This window comes from Lygodium microphyllum, chromosome 23 (assembly GCF_053477565.2).
Source record: "Lygodium microphyllum isolate KBCC chromosome 23, Lygodium_microphyllum_v1.1.10, whole genome shotgun sequence".
In the NCBI taxonomy this organism is placed as follows: Eukaryota; Viridiplantae; Streptophyta; class Polypodiopsida; order Schizaeales; family Lygodiaceae; genus Lygodium; species Lygodium microphyllum.
Window position 1 is genome coordinate 3,130,214 of NC_141157.1, and position 16,920 is coordinate 3,147,133.

At 38.3% G+C, this 16,920-nt stretch overlaps 1 protein-coding gene across 12 annotated transcripts in view; it reads right to left on the reverse strand.

Annotated features, from left to right (window-relative positions):
• Positions 1-711: 711 nt before the first annotated feature.
• The window catches only part of LOC148015813 (uncharacterized), a 36,077-nt gene continuing 19,868 nt past the window's right edge, over positions 712-16,920 (reverse strand). For 7 of the 12 annotated variants that reach the window (XM_087663960.1, XM_087663967.1, XM_087663959.1 and 4 more), the window contains 7 exons: positions 16,143-16,297; positions 3,051-3,112; positions 2,706-2,911; positions 2,179-2,371; positions 1,933-2,055; positions 1,668-1,826; positions 712-1,519 (listed from right to left, as the gene is read on the reverse strand). In XM_087663960.1, coding sequence (XP_087520086.1) covers positions 1,451-1,519; positions 1,668-1,826; positions 1,933-2,055; positions 2,179-2,371; positions 2,706-2,911; positions 3,051-3,112; positions 16,143-16,297 — 967 coding nt within the window. In that variant the 3' untranslated portion in view covers positions 712-1,450. Of the gene's footprint in view, positions 1,572-1,663; positions 1,827-1,932; positions 2,056-2,178; positions 2,372-2,705; positions 2,912-3,050; positions 3,113-16,142; positions 16,298-16,920 lie in introns of all 12 variants that reach the window. The other 5 variants (XR_015688053.1, XR_015688052.1, XR_015688051.1 and 2 more) reach the window with 5 other exon arrangements.

Here is a 16,920-nt window from a genome sequence, read left to right on the forward strand (position 1 = left end):
GACACATTTCAACATAACGAGCTTGAAATGAGAAATTGAAGTAAACACAATTTTAGTGAGTTTGGGAATCTCCCAATTCCCATTCTTTGAATACTAAAAAGGTGGCACACAGAGAACATGCCCGTAAGTTTCTCAAAACCATGTCCAAATTTGTTGATTTGTCAAGTTAAGAAGAGTCCAAATTTCTAGAAACACATCCAAATTTGTTGATTTGTCAAGTTAAGAAGAGTCCAATGGGTCTGAAAATATATGTCCAAATTTGTTGATTTGTCGAATTAAGAAGAGTCCAACAGGTCTAAAGATATATGTCTAAAATTGTTGATCTCTCAAATTAAGAAGAGCCAATAGGAATTGTATATGTTTCTCAAAAATATTCCTCCTAAACACTGAATAGAACGTCACACTCTGAAATTGTGCACCTTGAAAATGTCATTCTACCTCACATAGCGTGTCTTCCATCTTTTAATATGATTCAGTAGACTTTGGGAGTGCTCGACTCACAAGCAATGCTTTCTATTTTAACATCCCCTTCACAAGATTGATCGCATATCTAGGCACAAAGTTCTAAACTTGAGAGGTATTTGGCTTGGTAGGTACTTTTCACATGTTTCTCATGGCCCTTTATAGGCACCGAGCCAAACTTTATAAATAGAATAATCTAAAGGGATTCAAATCCGCATTGAATAATCTTAGGCGATCCATATCCACATATTTGTAACAATTTCCATTCTTAACCAGTCATTATGATTTTCAAGGACTCAAGAAAAACGACCCCTTTTTCATGGTTTTTCCATGGACACCGCCTTAAGTCTAAGTTATATTGGATGAACATGCTTCCACTTTGGTTGAACCCACAGGCAAGATGGTGAAAGATCACATTATAGTTTTACATTATGTGCAGGCATGTACTGCAATGTTCCCAGACATGTTGGCTACTTGGATGCATACATGCGTTGTCCTTCCACGCTCACGTCTTGTCTTTCTATGACTACTTTCATTCAGAGGAAATTGATCGACTGCAACTGGATATGTTTTGTCACTGTTTTTGACATTCCTTCTGGCTTTTCTTATTTGAGAATAATCATCCTTGTACGTTAATCCTTGGTTTCAGGTGGATGTGTGTACCATAATCACCCTCACTTTCCACTTGATTCATAAACTCTGCACACCACACCTGTTATATAAATTTGCATATGTATAGATGTGTAAAGAATTGATAGAATTGAACTGTTAAAAAATAATGCTTCTGTTTGAGACTAACACCCATAAAGCTGTCTTGTCTTCTCCGTTCTGCAGACTTTTGGCATGATGTAAGTAACAAATTGCACAATGTAACTATGTACAAAGGGAACCTGTTGACTCTGTCTCCTTGGAGTTAGTGTTTCCGAGCTTCTGAATTTGCAGCTGGTGTTGTTGAGGCTCACTTACAGACACACTGCACAACATATCATCATCGTGGAGTACTTTGGAGCTCCCCATAGTCTGGCTCATCACTTTGTAAGCAGGTCCCCTTCTTTCCCTTATGACATGTCAAGACCTTGCAAATTAGAATGTGTACCTGGCACTTCAAGCTGCATTCACATAGTGTTGCGGCACTGTTTGAGTCAAAGAAATAAACCAGCCCTGTAGGATTCATAAGGTAAGAGACCTCGAGCTGACATACTTACGAGGTGGAGCTTCTTTGTATGTTGCTTTTCCCAAGTGTCCACTATAACACATGCACAAGCATCACCCCAGATATTCACAGAGGTGCGAAACATCCCAAGGAGCCAATCAACAGCATACAATATAGATACACTGCTGATGTATTGAGACAAGGATACTGCCTGTAAATGCATGTGAAACTATTTTACTTCAAACAAATACCCAAATTCATACAAAATGATAAGTCTCTTCTGGATCAAGATAACAATGCATTCAAAATCATATCACCTGGAGTACAGTCACCAAAGAGACTAAAGCGGCATTAGGAATAGAAGCAGACCCTATTGCTGCCAGCGTTGCACTTATTGCTACAACAATTATATTTCCGATCGACAGGTTCAATCCATGAGCCTAGGTAAGTTGAAACCACAGTTTTAAGTGCTCTTGCTAAAATGGGTGAGATGCATGATTTGATAATAGCAACATATTCTCAAGAAACTCAAAAGTCAATGACTGAAAGAGAGCGGGTATTACCTGGCAAATAAAAATTACAGCTACAGCCTCATACAAAGCTGCCCCATCACGGTTTATGTTTGTTCCGAGAGGCACAACAAACCGGACAATACTCCTTTCACATCCGTATGCCTCCCCACACTCCATTGTCACAGGCATAGTGGCAGCACTTGAAGAAGTGCTGAATCCCATCAGAATGGCTGGAAAAAAGGACCTGCATATAAGTAGATGAAATCTTCACACAAACTAAAGCTTGTCCAATATGACAAAGTGGCATGTCACATACGAAGCAGAATAGCAAAGTTGGTGTGTTCATTCTTCGGTGGGCAACTACCACTATATCTAGTTTCCACAAGGCCTTCTCACTTTGGACCAGATTCAATTCATGCTGGCATGATTTATTTGTTCCATTAACTACATCAAAGTGGATAAGTGGATTTCAACAAGACAACTACAGCTGCAACTACCACTGCACAAAATATCAAAATTGGCATGATTCATGCAGTTGAAATGCTGTATACAAACAGAGGTTAAAAAGTAAACAACACCTGAAGACTTTGAGGGGATTTTGTCGTGAAAGAGCAAATACGGTAAAAGGAAGGACAACTATAGAATGGATCAAAAAACCACCCAAAACTGTGGCAATATACAAGCCTAAAGACTTGACCAGAATGCCAATGCTGCATGCCTTTAAGATTGTACTTGCAATCAGTGATGCAACTCCCACAGGGGTGAGCATAATAACAGCAAACACCTGACAACAGAAAACAAAAGCTCAAAAATGATACATGGTGAGGCAAAGCAATTTTCATCTCATACAATGAAGCTCAGCTGTTTTAAAAAAATGTAAATCTTGTGTGACCATAAAGACTGCTGAGACAATAAACACTTACTACTTTCATGATGGCATCATTGCACACCTCTACAAATTGAATCACAAGATCAGCTCGTTCACCTATTGAAACAAGTAAAAACAGAAACTACTATTTGTTGCAGCGCTCACATCTTATTGCTCATATAACTTGCTAAAACAGCATTAGGATGGATACACTAAATACTTTTAACTTTATTTTCACAAAATCTATGAGGATATGTAAATTCAAGATTAATGACTATGCCACTCTTTGGAATATGAAAAAGGCCATAAAATTGCCGTTCTGTTTTCTTTGCAGGTGCAATTTGGAGTACTTTAGACATTTGACAGTTTCAATATAAAGAAGATCCATATGGATCAAATGCTTACATTTCAGTGCATCTATCATAAAGTTTGTGAAGTGATTAAAACTGTTTGCAACAAAGGAACATCTCCAACTTGAATAAGTTATTCAAGAATGCCCTCCATGATTATCTCAGCAAATAATTCTAGGTTCTAATTACCTTGAATATTCTGTTTCAAATAAGGTATCCAAATAGCAAGAAGAACTGCCTTTTTCCTAAAACAATAGTGTTTACTTTAACCATACATTTCAATAATGATAATTTTTTTCTGGAAACTCTCATACCTTTTATTTGTGTAGGCAACAGTGACGGTGAGTATTCCCGAAGTCATTTCAGCTAATTGTTGTAAACAATCTTTTGCATTTGAGCATTCTAAAGATTGAAAAAAAAAACTTGCAAAGAAACAAAGAGAGGCAATGCATCGGACTTCCCGATAAGCTTCATTTCACACCAAACTTTGCTAAGATTTGGGGGAGAGTAAATCCTTTTCTTTTGTTTCTTTAGTCTCAACTTGAAGTTGTCACAAGGACATGAAATTTTGATGCTTTGCCTAGCATTTGATTAAGCTATCAATCAAATGTGCAAATGTGATATGCAAGTTAATTAATTCACAATGTCGGGCCGAGGACCCCAAAAAATCAATGGGTGTCAAAGTCAAAAGTTGTAATAAGTTGTATTGGTCAGGTACTCAATGGTACCTAGTGACAATTGTTGGCCTAGGACAATTTATTAGCCATTAATGTCATAGGAAGTAGACATTAATTGATTGATTAATGCTAGCTCTAGGGCTAATAAAAGCTCGAGACAACTTGGGTGACAAATTGGCCTAGCCAATTTAATTTTTGGCTGGCACCATTGTTTTTCTAGGCATGAATTTTTTAGATCACGTATTTTTCAGAATTAATATTCTGAAAATTAATTAATAGGGCTGAAAATTGCTGGAATATAGATAAGGAAGGCTGTCACTTGGCAAAATTTCCAATGCAAAAAGTGGAAAGGCTATTTGGGCTGGAGAGAGAGAGAGAGAGAGAGAAGCTGATTTTCAATTGTAGGCTGCTGAAAAAGAGTATTTGCAGCTAGCAACTACTGTTCAAGGGTCAACCTCTGCTTTTCTTAGCTGGTGTTTGCATTTTGCAACCCTTGGAGATAAGATCAAGCAACTACTGTAGGAGAGTTTGCAACCATTGGCAACATGGTGGCATCCATAGCAAACACTAACCCCCCCCAAAAAAAATATATTCGATGCTTAGTTAGTTGAGGAATTGTTAGCTGTCCATAAGGAACATTGTGCACATTATCCCTAATGGATGAGCATGCTGCTGAACTAGAGTTCCTTATACATTTGGCATGACAAGTACCAATGTATCAATACTTGTAATCAAAAAACTTGCCCATGAGCCTCACTAGGCTGCCTAAAATTTGAAGCAAGTTCTTCCCCTTTAACATTGGGAATAGACTGCAAAAATTCAGCAGCCAAACATTTTTTACTTGTGGAGAGTTGCATGTGATTGAGCTACATGCTCACCAATCACATTCATTGCTTGTTACCCTGAAGCATTTTCAACAATCAATGACCCAAAACCATGTATTCAGTGCCTTTCAAGTGGGGATTCTTGTTTCTCACAATCACACTCCTATTACCACTATCTCAAAGGAGAAAGAGAGGATCTCAGACTGTTATGCTGTAATAACCTGTTCTTTTGATCAAACTAGACAAGAGACAAACTTGTGGCAAGAAGTCTCCACACCTTTAGTGTAGAAGAAGCAAGAGCCATTAGACGTATTTTGTCAAGAGAGGGCTAAAAGCAAAGGGCAAGTCCCCCCATCCACATTCACCAAAGAAAAATTTTGCATTTAATGGAGTTTTATTGATCCATCCCTCCACTATGGTCAATTTCCACAATATCTTGTTTTTTATGAAGGCCCCAAATGGAATAGCCCTTAGCTACCAACCAATGATGATCCTTGATAAGTAAATGATAAATCTAATTAGCTGAGGTATAGTCTGAACATAGAACATAACTCCAATCCTGCCAAGGATTATCCAGAGAGAGTCCAAGAAAGGGCTGTCAACTACGCAACAATGAGGAGAGCGTATCTCCTAAGTCATGATATCCTTGAGGAACAAAAAAAAAGACCGTTAAATCGATCAGAATACGTACATAGTTGCCTCCATACGACGTACGGTACTGTTCGTACCGTACGATCTGTATGGTATGTATCCATACATTTTTGTACGTTATTTTGGGCCCTTTTGGGCCACCTTGCCTGCACATCTTGCGGCCCTGCCTTTACTCCTTCGCGTTCCACCTGCCTGCATGGCACTTTTTGGGGGGGGGTGGGAAGCCTTGGATACCTCATCCCACCCCTTTTTCTAGCCATGCAACCCCCCCCCCCAGGCCTCTTTGGATTCCTTCTAGCTAGCAACCCTCTCTTTGACTGTTTGAACTTTGACGCTTCTCTCATCTACAAACGGTGCTCCTCTCCTCCATGCTTCCACACCAATTCAGCAAGCACTTACCATTCTCATCTTCCTCTCTTGGATCTTGAATGGACTTGTGATTTGTCATTCTCGAATCTCATCTCCCATCCCCTCTTTCCCGCACCCTATCAAAGCATTTGCCATTCTCAAATATCATCTCCCATCCCCTCTCTTTCACTTTTGCTCTTTCAACTTCGCCCCAACCCTCGGGCCTCTCGAGTCTCCCTCCCTTTCAACTTTCAAGACTTTCAAGAGTCGAGACTCAAGCATCTCTCTCTCTCTCTCTCTCTCTCTCTCTCTCTCTCTCTCTCTCTCGGGCCTCTTTATCCGTCATCGGCACCATGACTTGTAAGAAGCACGAGGCCTTCAATTTGAAGGCGATCAATGTGTAGAGGGACACTCAAAGTCCAACTCCCACCATTGGACATGCAAGTATTACGGAAAGCCCTATACAAGTGGTGGAACTCAGCTTCTCCAACATCTTTCCAAGACAAGGGGGCAAGTTGCTCCATGCAAGGAGATCCCTCAAAACATCATGGAGGAGATTCTCACCAAGATGAGAGGGGGATCCACAAGAGGAGGAAGTGGCTTATCGGCACCAACTCCTATGCCTACTAACGAGGAAGCATCAAATGTGGGCGTATCTTCAACCGATGTGAGAGAGACCTCTACCATTAGTGGTGGGGACTCCACATCCGCATCCGGCTCCAGTAAAAGACAAATAGTGGAGGCTCATGCGGTACCAAAGAGACAATCCTCTCTCTCTCAAGCTCTTGCTCATGTGCGTGGATCGGTTGCCTTTCCTAGAGAAACACAACGACTTCTAGACATTGAAATTGCACGCACAGTGATTGAGTGTAATCTTGCATTCAATGTCCTAAAGCAAGAGCAATGGAAGAAGATAGTAAAAGCCATTACCAATGTGGGTCCACGTGAAAGATGGACCGGTGTTACATACAACGACATGAGGATGAAAAAGATTTATGAAGAGAAGGAGAGAATTGATAGAGTCCTTAATCATATTCATGCTGCATGGATGAAATATGGTTGCTTCATTCTCATCGAAGAATGGAGTGATCGTAAGAAACGGGGCATCATCAACATACTCGTCTCATATCCACTCGGCACTTACTTTTTGCGAGCTATAGATACCGGCAAGAGGGGGAAAAAAACGACGGGCGCATTCATCTACCGCCACATTTGACAAGCTATCATTGAGGTATACATTGTCTTTTAAATTTGTGTCACTTTCTTTCATTATGATAATTGATTTATACATAACTATCTATCTCCCTATTCTAATATCTCTCTAATATCTGTATTGATTCTCTTTTTTCCCACGGGCCCCAAGGCCCCCAACCCCCATCTCTCTTCATTCTTGAATCTTGAAAGTTGAAACTTGAAACTTGAAAGGCTCAACTCTCTTTCTCTCTCTAACCTCCAAGTATTGTTAGTATACTTATAATTTGTAAAGTGTGGTTGTAATTCAGGACATTGGAAAGCTCAAGTGGGTGAAGAGGGTGGTCCACAAAGCTACATCAATTGTCACATTCTTCACGGTAAAGATAAAGGTGCTTGCAATGTATCGTGAGCATAGCATACGGGAGTTGAAGAAGTCTTCTTCAACTCGCTTTTCTTACATGATGTTATTGTTGAAGCGCCTTTATGAGATGCAGTCCTCCTTGCATCAAACAGTGGTATCCACTTTATGGAATGAGTGGGATGAGCATAAGACAGAGGAGGCCAAAGCCATGCAACGCTTGTGCCTTAATGAGCAATTTTGGCAAAAAGTCCGTGCTATTATCATTGTCGCGACTCCCTTTTATAGGGTGTTACGTATGAGTAATTGCGAGGGGTCCACCATGGGCCTTCTTGTTCACTTCTTTAGAGCGGCAATGGTGGAGGCACGTACTTATACAGTGATCACAAAGACACAACATGCACATGTTTCAGAGATAGCAAAGAGGAGATGGACATGGATGCATAAGCCCATCCATAGTTTTGCCACATCGGTACATCCAACCTACAAGTTGCCGACAATCATGGATAATAGAGAGTTCCATTCCGACCAGCTTGCTTATTTGACTCGTGTGGTCCCTGTGGATGACCACAATGCAATGCTAGAGAATCTAGGATACTATGTAGATCAGCGAGGGGATGCGGCTTTTGCTTCTCCCACTTGTTGGAGGAGAGAGTCACTTGTGAAGCCTTTTTTTTTGTGGCAAAACTTTGGATACACATTGAAGGCCCTTCAACCCTTAGCTATGAGGGTCCTTGCCCAAGATTGCTCTTCGGGTGCATGTGAGAGAAACTAGAGTGCCTATTCTCTCATTCACACAAAGATTCGCAAACGGCTTAGCACACGACAGTTAGAGCGGCTAGTCTATTGCCACACTAACTTACGTATGATGAGGGCTATGATAAGCATAGGTAGTCCGAAGCAAGTAAAGTTTAAACACTTAACCATAACATTTAAAATTTATTGTTTTAAACTTTGAACTTTGAAGTTTATATTTATACTTTACAATTTAGACTTCAGCATTTACAATCTTACGTACATCACTGCATTGTGTAGGTGAATATTGATATATTGAAGTTGACGGGCGACACTCTTTCGAGTATACATCAAGAGGTGAACGAAGAGAAGGAGATGATTTTTACAGAGCTCTATAGAGAGCTTATAGCAGCAAATATTAGTGACACTCACAGTCAACGTGCTCATAGGCAAGGAGTTCGAGTAGGTGGTAGCAAGGGGATGGTCATTCAACACCCTCCATCATCGAGGAGGGGTGTTTCAAGTGGCTTGCAGATATATGTAAGGCGGGGCTCTAGTAGCTCACATCCTGTGCCTCATGATAACATCCCCCCCTTGCCTACACAGCCGCCACCTAGGGAGCCATCATTTGATGATGATGGTAACCTCATCAATGAGGATGAGTATAAGTGTGTCTCATCATCCCGATGCTGAGGAGTCACCTTCAAACTCTCTTGATGAGCACTCAGATGGTTTTGATATTGATGATGATGATGATGATGATGATAGTGATGCCTCATCATAGATTCATAGGTCTCTCTCTTTTTTGTATCAGATATACTGGACTGTAGTTGTATCATATGTTTTGTGCAGCCCATGTGACCGCGATGGTCACTCTCATGTATTCATCTTATTCTGTAATGAAATGGCTATTTCATTTAATGATTTATGGTTTTTGTTTTTTTCTTTAATCATCTTAATTTTTATCGTATTAATATTGTACCGTACCTTATAAAATCATAAGGTACCATTTAGTACCATATTTTATCGTACCATACCGTATCGTACCTTTCATACCTGACAACTATGAATATATGCCGTGCCGACAACATTGCATCAGCAATAGAAAGTAATCCAAGTCGTGCTCTCTCTCTCTCTCTCTCTCTCTCTCTCTCTCTCTCTCTCTCTCTCTCAAAGCAACAACTCAATACACAAGTCTTCTACAACTTCCAAACTCACAAGATACCACAAATCTCTCAATCCAAAAATGACAAGTATAGAAAGCATAGAGTTATCCATAAAATGTCATGAGTACTAAGGCTTCTTATTTTGATCATGATGATTAAAGGCTTATGAGGTTGTATACTCCACACCACCACATTTTTCGAAAATGTATCTTTCTCTACCATTAAATTAGACTCCATTCCTTTAGAATCGTCACAATAATGAGGAGATAATCTAAACCTCCTGTTACTAGTCTAGGCTGCATCTCAATCATATCTCCGGGATATTCTTGTGGAGGAAACCATTTTTGGTTGCCACCCTCCCATCCTCATCTCTCTGATCCATATATTCATCTCCCTTTCCACCATGCTTTGAGAGAGAATGGTAATGACACAATGGATGCTAATCAAATTGATTCAAAACAATGTTAAAGATTTTTACTAAAGGCTAAGGTTTATAGCCTTGGGAAAGAGTTAGACATCACAAATGTCAAGAGTGCCATTCCAAATGGTTTTTTGGATGAGGAAATCCATGTGGCCTAGCCATTAGAGTTTTCAATTCCAAGCTACGAAGAAAAGATACCCCATTTACCGAAAGCTCTTTGTAGATTGATTCAAGCACCTTCGTCTTGGTCCCATAGAATGGGTGATTTTGCCAAATCTCAAGGCTTCCATTCTTTCCCTTATGATCCAAATCTTTATATCTGATCTACTCCAAAGGGGCCAACTACCTGCTGTTGTATATCGATGATCTACTGATCATGGACTTAAATTCATCTACCATTCCAAATCTTAAGGCACAATTAAGCTTCACTTTAAGACAACCAAAAAGACACCCTACAATTAGTCAATCAATTCTTTCAAGATCACCAAGAGTATGGTACACAATCCCCCCACTTGGTCCTATAATAAAGCTAACTAAGGACTAACCTTGCAAGGATATGTAGATTTCGACTAGGTCGAAGACTAGGATATCTGGTACTCCCATGGTGATTGAATCTTCTCCTTGGGCTCACCTCAGATTGCGTGGTCAAGCTGAAAACAAGAGATTGTAGCTACATCTTCATCCGAGGCTGAATACCAAGCCTTGTGCGATGATATCACTGAGGCCATCTACTTGAGGAGTTTGATGGTGAAGCTCCAATTTCTATATAAGGATCCAATAGTTATATATTGTGATAGCTAAAGCGCCATAACACTTGCTAGCAACCCTATCAAACGATTTGAGGAGTTTGATGGCAAAGCTTCAATTCCATGTAAGGATCCAATAGTTACCTATTGTGATAGCTAGAGTGCCATAGCACTTGCTAGCAACTCTGTCAAATGAAGCATGTTGAAATCACTATTATTTTACTAGAGAGCAAGTGGAGCAAGGCACCATCCTTCTTGAGTTTGTGCCATATTCAGACGACCATGTCCACACTTTGAGTAAGCTGAATCCTTGATTATTTTCGTCAACAAATTGGCATCAGTTCACCCTCCTATTTGGCATCAACATAATGGGATTTCCTTCCACCGTCCGATAGTGAGAGGAATGGCTTTTTCTCTTAGTGCTTACAAGCTATTTCTATTCTTGACAACGCTCAACCCAAAAAGCAAGGCCATAGAGAAGAGATGCTTATCTTGTACTACACTTTCCTTTTTGTACTAGCTCTCCTCTTTTTCCTATAAAGAGAGCTCATTTTCTTCTCATTCTACATCAATTTTCTTGGCTGTAAACTCTTGTACAACAACTAAAGTTGGCCTAAAGTTAGCCTCATCCATCTACATCATCATCATCCTCCACTCCTCCATCATCGAATACCTCTATATTTCCTATTCTTTCATTATTATTTTATAAGACAGCACACCTATAAATTCATAACAACCATTTCTTCTCGAGCTCTTCTTCCAATTCAAGAACAAGAAATAAGCCATATCGATAGATTGATATTCATCAATGAAGAAAGACTAATTTTCACTCTTTCTATTCTCGTCTTGTGAAAAATCAATTGCTTTTATTATTGACTAAGTGATGCATGTACATCTTTACATAATCTTGCGAGAGTTAAAACTATTTGTCCTCACTCTCTAGTTGATTACAACGAAGCTCTTGGATTGAGCAGAAATACATTCCTTTTGCTCAAAGGGAGGAGGCTTTTGCCCATCTTCAACCATCAATCTTGTCTCCGTTCATTTACGTTTCTATGACTGTAATTTCCTAAATAATTGTCATATTCAGCTTTAAGTATTTATTTTCTCCATTTCTTGAAATATAAAATCTCAAAGACAAATAAACATTATAATTGTTGGGCATACTATAGTATTTGAAGCATTTGTTGTGATATCAAGGCTTTGGCTCAATCCTCAACCTATCGCTAGTAGACAAACAAGCCACATAGCAAAGCAATGTCCAAGCATAGAACAAAGCAAAGTTTCCAACCACAATTTCAAGTCACTAGTAACAATGAATGCTATTAGTGATGCAATTCCAAATACAAATCACACTCCAAAGATGCATAAACTATTAAAAGCTTGGGTACAATTACAAGATAAGCAAGTACTATTCCTAATAGACTTTGGAACAAATGAAAGTTTCATTTACTTAGAGTTGGCTAAAGAGCTTGGAGTAAAGATGAAGAGATAGAGATTCCAACTAAAGTCCGCTAGGCTTTAAATGCCAATGAAGATAACACAATGAAGACTGTAATACTCTACATTGGCAAGCTCGAAATTCAAATCCAAGGCTACATCAATGAAGATACCTTCTGTATTGCAAATCTTGATGGTTATGATGTGATTCTTGGGTATAGATATACCATAGAATCATACGGTAGAGTCAATCATCTTCTCTCAAAAAAATATATAAAACTTACCAACAAAGGCAAGAAATATGAGATCCAAGCTAAAGTATTTGGAGACACCATATGTATAGTAAGCCACATACAAATCTCTAGAGCAACCTATTGAAAGATAACATGAATGATGAAAACCAACAACTTAAACTCTTGAAAAAGTATAAATATTACTTTTCAAAAGATCTTTCTTATCAACTTTCCCCAGAAAGGCCTAAAGACCACCATATTGATATTATTCCACACAATTCTCCTCCTAATATAGTACTATACTCTTTCTATTTGATAAAAAGAGTTCAAAGAAAACATAAACCTTCTCATATAGGACATAGAGAAAGACGGCTACTTCAAGTACAATTGAGCGGTTTTTTTATCCGCCAATATTATGAAGAGATATACATAATTTCATCAAGACTTATTTAGCGTGTCAAAAGTCCAAGCATGACAAGAATAAAACTCCAAAATTGCTATAATCTCTTCCAAGGTCTAACGCTCCATTGAAATCTATCACAGTGGATTTCATCTCAAGTATCCCAAAAATACATTGAGCTTTCGTCACAAGTATCCTCAAATTGACGACCAAATAGAGATAATAAATCTCACTATTTTAGATATGTTGAAAGCTTATGTTAGTCAACATAAGTTACAATGAAAGAAGTAACTTCCATTGCTAGAGCTTACTTAAAACTATATAGTACACTCATCTATAGGGAAAGCTTCAAATAAAATAATACATGATAAAGTGAATCCTTCTCCAATCATTTGGACTAAAAATAAGATTTTTACTACTAAGTTCACTTTAGATTTGAAAACAACAATCAATCAAGTTCGAGCTACTATCAAAGTTGCCCAAGAGCAACACAAAAAAAAAGCAAATAAACAAAGAATACATTTGGCTTTTGAAATTAAGCAATATGTCTTACTGAAATTCGATAAAAGCATACTAAAACAAGACTCTGACCAAAATTATCTTTTTCCAAGCTCTCTAGTAAATATTTTGGACAATTCAAAGTAATTGATAAAATAAATTAAAAAATTTATCGACTTGAGTTTTTACTCATTGAAAAATATACAATACTTTTCATATAAATATATGCTAAAGTCTTACATCAAATAAAAACTAAAAAAACCCATTACTAACGATTCCAAAAGTCAAAGAAACAGAACAACTCTTGAAATCTTAAAAAGCCCATTAATAACAATCTCTAAAAGTCAAAGAAATAAAACAACTCTCGAAATCGAAATAAATTTTGTTTCACACGATATCTATACTCCCGAATCCCTAAATTTTAGGAAATCTCTAAATTTTAGAAAGTCTCTAAATTTCAAGAGTCTTAGCATGGTCTAAAAATACTAGTTCTAAAAAATAAATATGATATTTTAAAAATAGTAAATTTTGTATTAAAATACACGTAATTTTCACAAAAAACTCGTATGAAGATTTCAACACTATTTTTGTAATGTACTCGTAAAGAACTATCATATGACACCCATACTAGCAAATCCCTAAATTTTAGAAAATCTCTAAATTTTAAAAGACCCCTAAATTTAATGAGTCTTGGCATGGTCTAAAAATGCTAGTCCTAAAAAATAAAGATAACATTTCAAAAATAGTAAGTTTTGTATATTGATAGCACTTACTGAATTTACTTGTTTCTATCTTGACAATACTTAACCCAAAATGATATATCATAGAGAAGAAACAAGTATCAAGACACTTATTACACAAGCTTTTAAGTGTCATTCTACTCCTCGCACCTCATGACATGTGGTTGGATATTTGTCTTGTGCTACTCTATTTTCTTTTTTTACACTAGCTATTTCCTTTCTCCTATAAAGAGAAAATATTTTTTCATCATTCTAGATCGGTTTTTTTTTTTCTAAACTCTTGTACAATAGTCATCATCCTCCACTTCTCCAATCATTAAATATCTCCATATTCCCTCATTTTTCATTACAATGTTGTAAATGGCAAACTTGTAAATTCATTATAACCCTTCATTCTTAACCTCTTCTTCCATTTCAAAGAATAAGAAGGGAGCCATACCGATGTATTGCTATTCATTATAACCCTTCATTCTTGACCTCTTCTTCCATTTCAAGAACAAAAAGAAAGCCATATCGATGTATTGATATTCATCACAAAAAAAAGGCTGATTTTCTCTCTTTCTGTTCTCATCTTGTAAAGAAATCAATTGCTTTTATTGCATTATAAGTGATGTATGATCTTCTGAGAGTGAGAACCACTGCTCCTTAGTCTCTCGTTAATTGTAACGAAGCTCTTTTCTAAAGGACTTGGGTTCAACAACAATACATTCTTTCCAAAGGGGAGAAAAATTACCCATCTTCAACCCTCAATCTTGTCCCTATTACTTTTATCTTTTCATGGCTATATTTTCTTTAAAATAGCATATTTAGATTTAAGTATCTGTTTTCACCATTTTTTGAAATATTAAGTCTCAAAAACAAATGAAATATTATAATTGAGCACACTACATTGTTTGGGGTGCTTACACAGGCATCCCACTGAGGCATCCTTGGTCAATTGCCTTGGTTTCTTCAAGGTGGGACCTTTTCAATACAAAAGAGAGGAAGAACTGATATTCTTTGTCTTGGGACCTGTTTGGGCCTAAGAGGAAGTGTTGAGCCACTAAACTTAAGGCATGCACTGATTAAAAATAATGGTGCATTATTGCCTACTGTCCATCATCATCATGACCTGCTCCAGCTGCATTTTTATCAAACCAGCCTGTGTTTTTCTGCATCTGAAGGACAACCAGCTGACATCACATTGCCATCATCTGCTGCCTGTGGAGCTACCATTTCCAGCCTGCACACTGCATTTTGCTGCCCAAAGTCATTCACATAATCTGGCTGATCAAGAGGACTGTATTTCGATTCCTCCGCTACCACCCATGCCATCATCAATCGCTGACATCACATTGCCATCATCTGCTGCCTGTGGAGCTACCATTTCCAGCCTGCACACTGCATTTTGCTGCCCAGAGTCATTCACATAATCCTGCTGATCAAGAGGACTGTATTTCACTTCCTCCGCTACCACCCATGCCATCATCAATCCCTATGGAATGCTGTTGCTGCATTATTTCGGGATCAAGTATGACACACTCTCAAAGCCATTCCCACCTTCTCCAAGTCTATTCTCAACTCACCTCATCCCCGGTCCTCAAGTCACCAAGGTTCGAGGCCCCTGTTGTATCATATTCATCCACTCTTCATATGAGCATTCTATAGATTGTGTTTCACAATTGTCGTACATTTTCTGTTTCTTTTTGTGTACCCTAGCATTTCTTTAGATCTCCCTCAAACAAGGGAACAAAGACAAACAAGTTACTATCAATAGACAAATTTTCCCGACAAATTTTCCTCAAGAAATCACATAATATAATTGTACGCCTTGAGCAAGAACAGCCAACAAGAGACGTAACTTCGTGCCTTGAACCGCCGTTGGAGGAGGTCCAACTCTGGAGGCAAACGAAGGTAAATCACATGAGCTTAGCTGCATTTAGGACAGTCCTCATAGTTAGAAAGTACCAACATAATGTGCAATCTCGGGCCATAAAGTGACCTCACATGACACAGACTTAGTGGTATGGGACACCTGGTGCAGGTTGTGGCGGTGAGCAATCCAATCCATATGGTACCTCTGCAATGGTCTGTCATCATGAATCACTAGTGCAGAAACACCATTTACCATCTGTTACATGCCGCAAAGTGCAAACCCTGGACTAGGGTATCTTCCTGTTTGGTCATTACAGATCCTACAGCTTATCCTGATTCTATTACAAGCTAGCTAATTAGAAGTCCAAATGGAATGTGTCAATGAACTGGAAAGCTGACAAAACCATACCATAACAGTTCAATATTCACTGGTAACTTTCTTTCATGTATGAAATTTGTAAGATTTAAAAACATTTTAAGTAACAGATCCAAACAATGGACCAGACTCTTACCCAGTGTATTGAATGTGAAAGCAATCACAATTGAGAAGGTTATGACTCCAAGAAAGTTAGATTGAGATGCTGCCAAAACAATGTTGGTGGGAATAGCATTTCTTCCTATGTTCAGAAGTGACTCAACAGTTGAATCATCAGCTGCAGACGTAGATCTGTTGAATGAGTTACACACCCTTTAGTTTCATCTGTACTTGCAAAGCATACTCCAGAGCTAAGCTATCACCTTCAGAATAATCTATAAACTTTATCATCTATTTCCGAAAAACAAAAACAGAAGCTCCAGAAGAATCTCGGTCTAAAAGCTGTTTGGTCCATGAACTTTGTCATGCATTTGATACAATAAGGGAAAGCTATACAAAGGGCATAATTGAATCTTGGGCCACTGTAGATCGTCTCTGTTCCCATTGTGTTTAAAAAGCATTAGAGGAAGCAGCTCGTTCAAATAGAGGTCTTCAAACTGCGAGACTTTATGACAGGCAAACCACTTTTAGCTTTTAACCAGCAGTTAGTCTATAACAAACAGAAGACAGTCTTAATTAAAAACCCTCAACTTAACTAAATATGTTTGCCAAGACTAATTGCAATATTTGGTCACACTCTAAGCTCTAGGAGTGTCAAAGTACCAGATGATTAGAGACTTCAAATCTGTGATTCTCAATAGCGCCCACAGGTAAATTAATAGTAGCAAGATTAGAAAAATAAGTCATTCAAGCAGCAAAGAAGTTTGGGTGATCCCTACCAAACTGAACCTTCAGCTCTAAAGCAGGTAAGAATT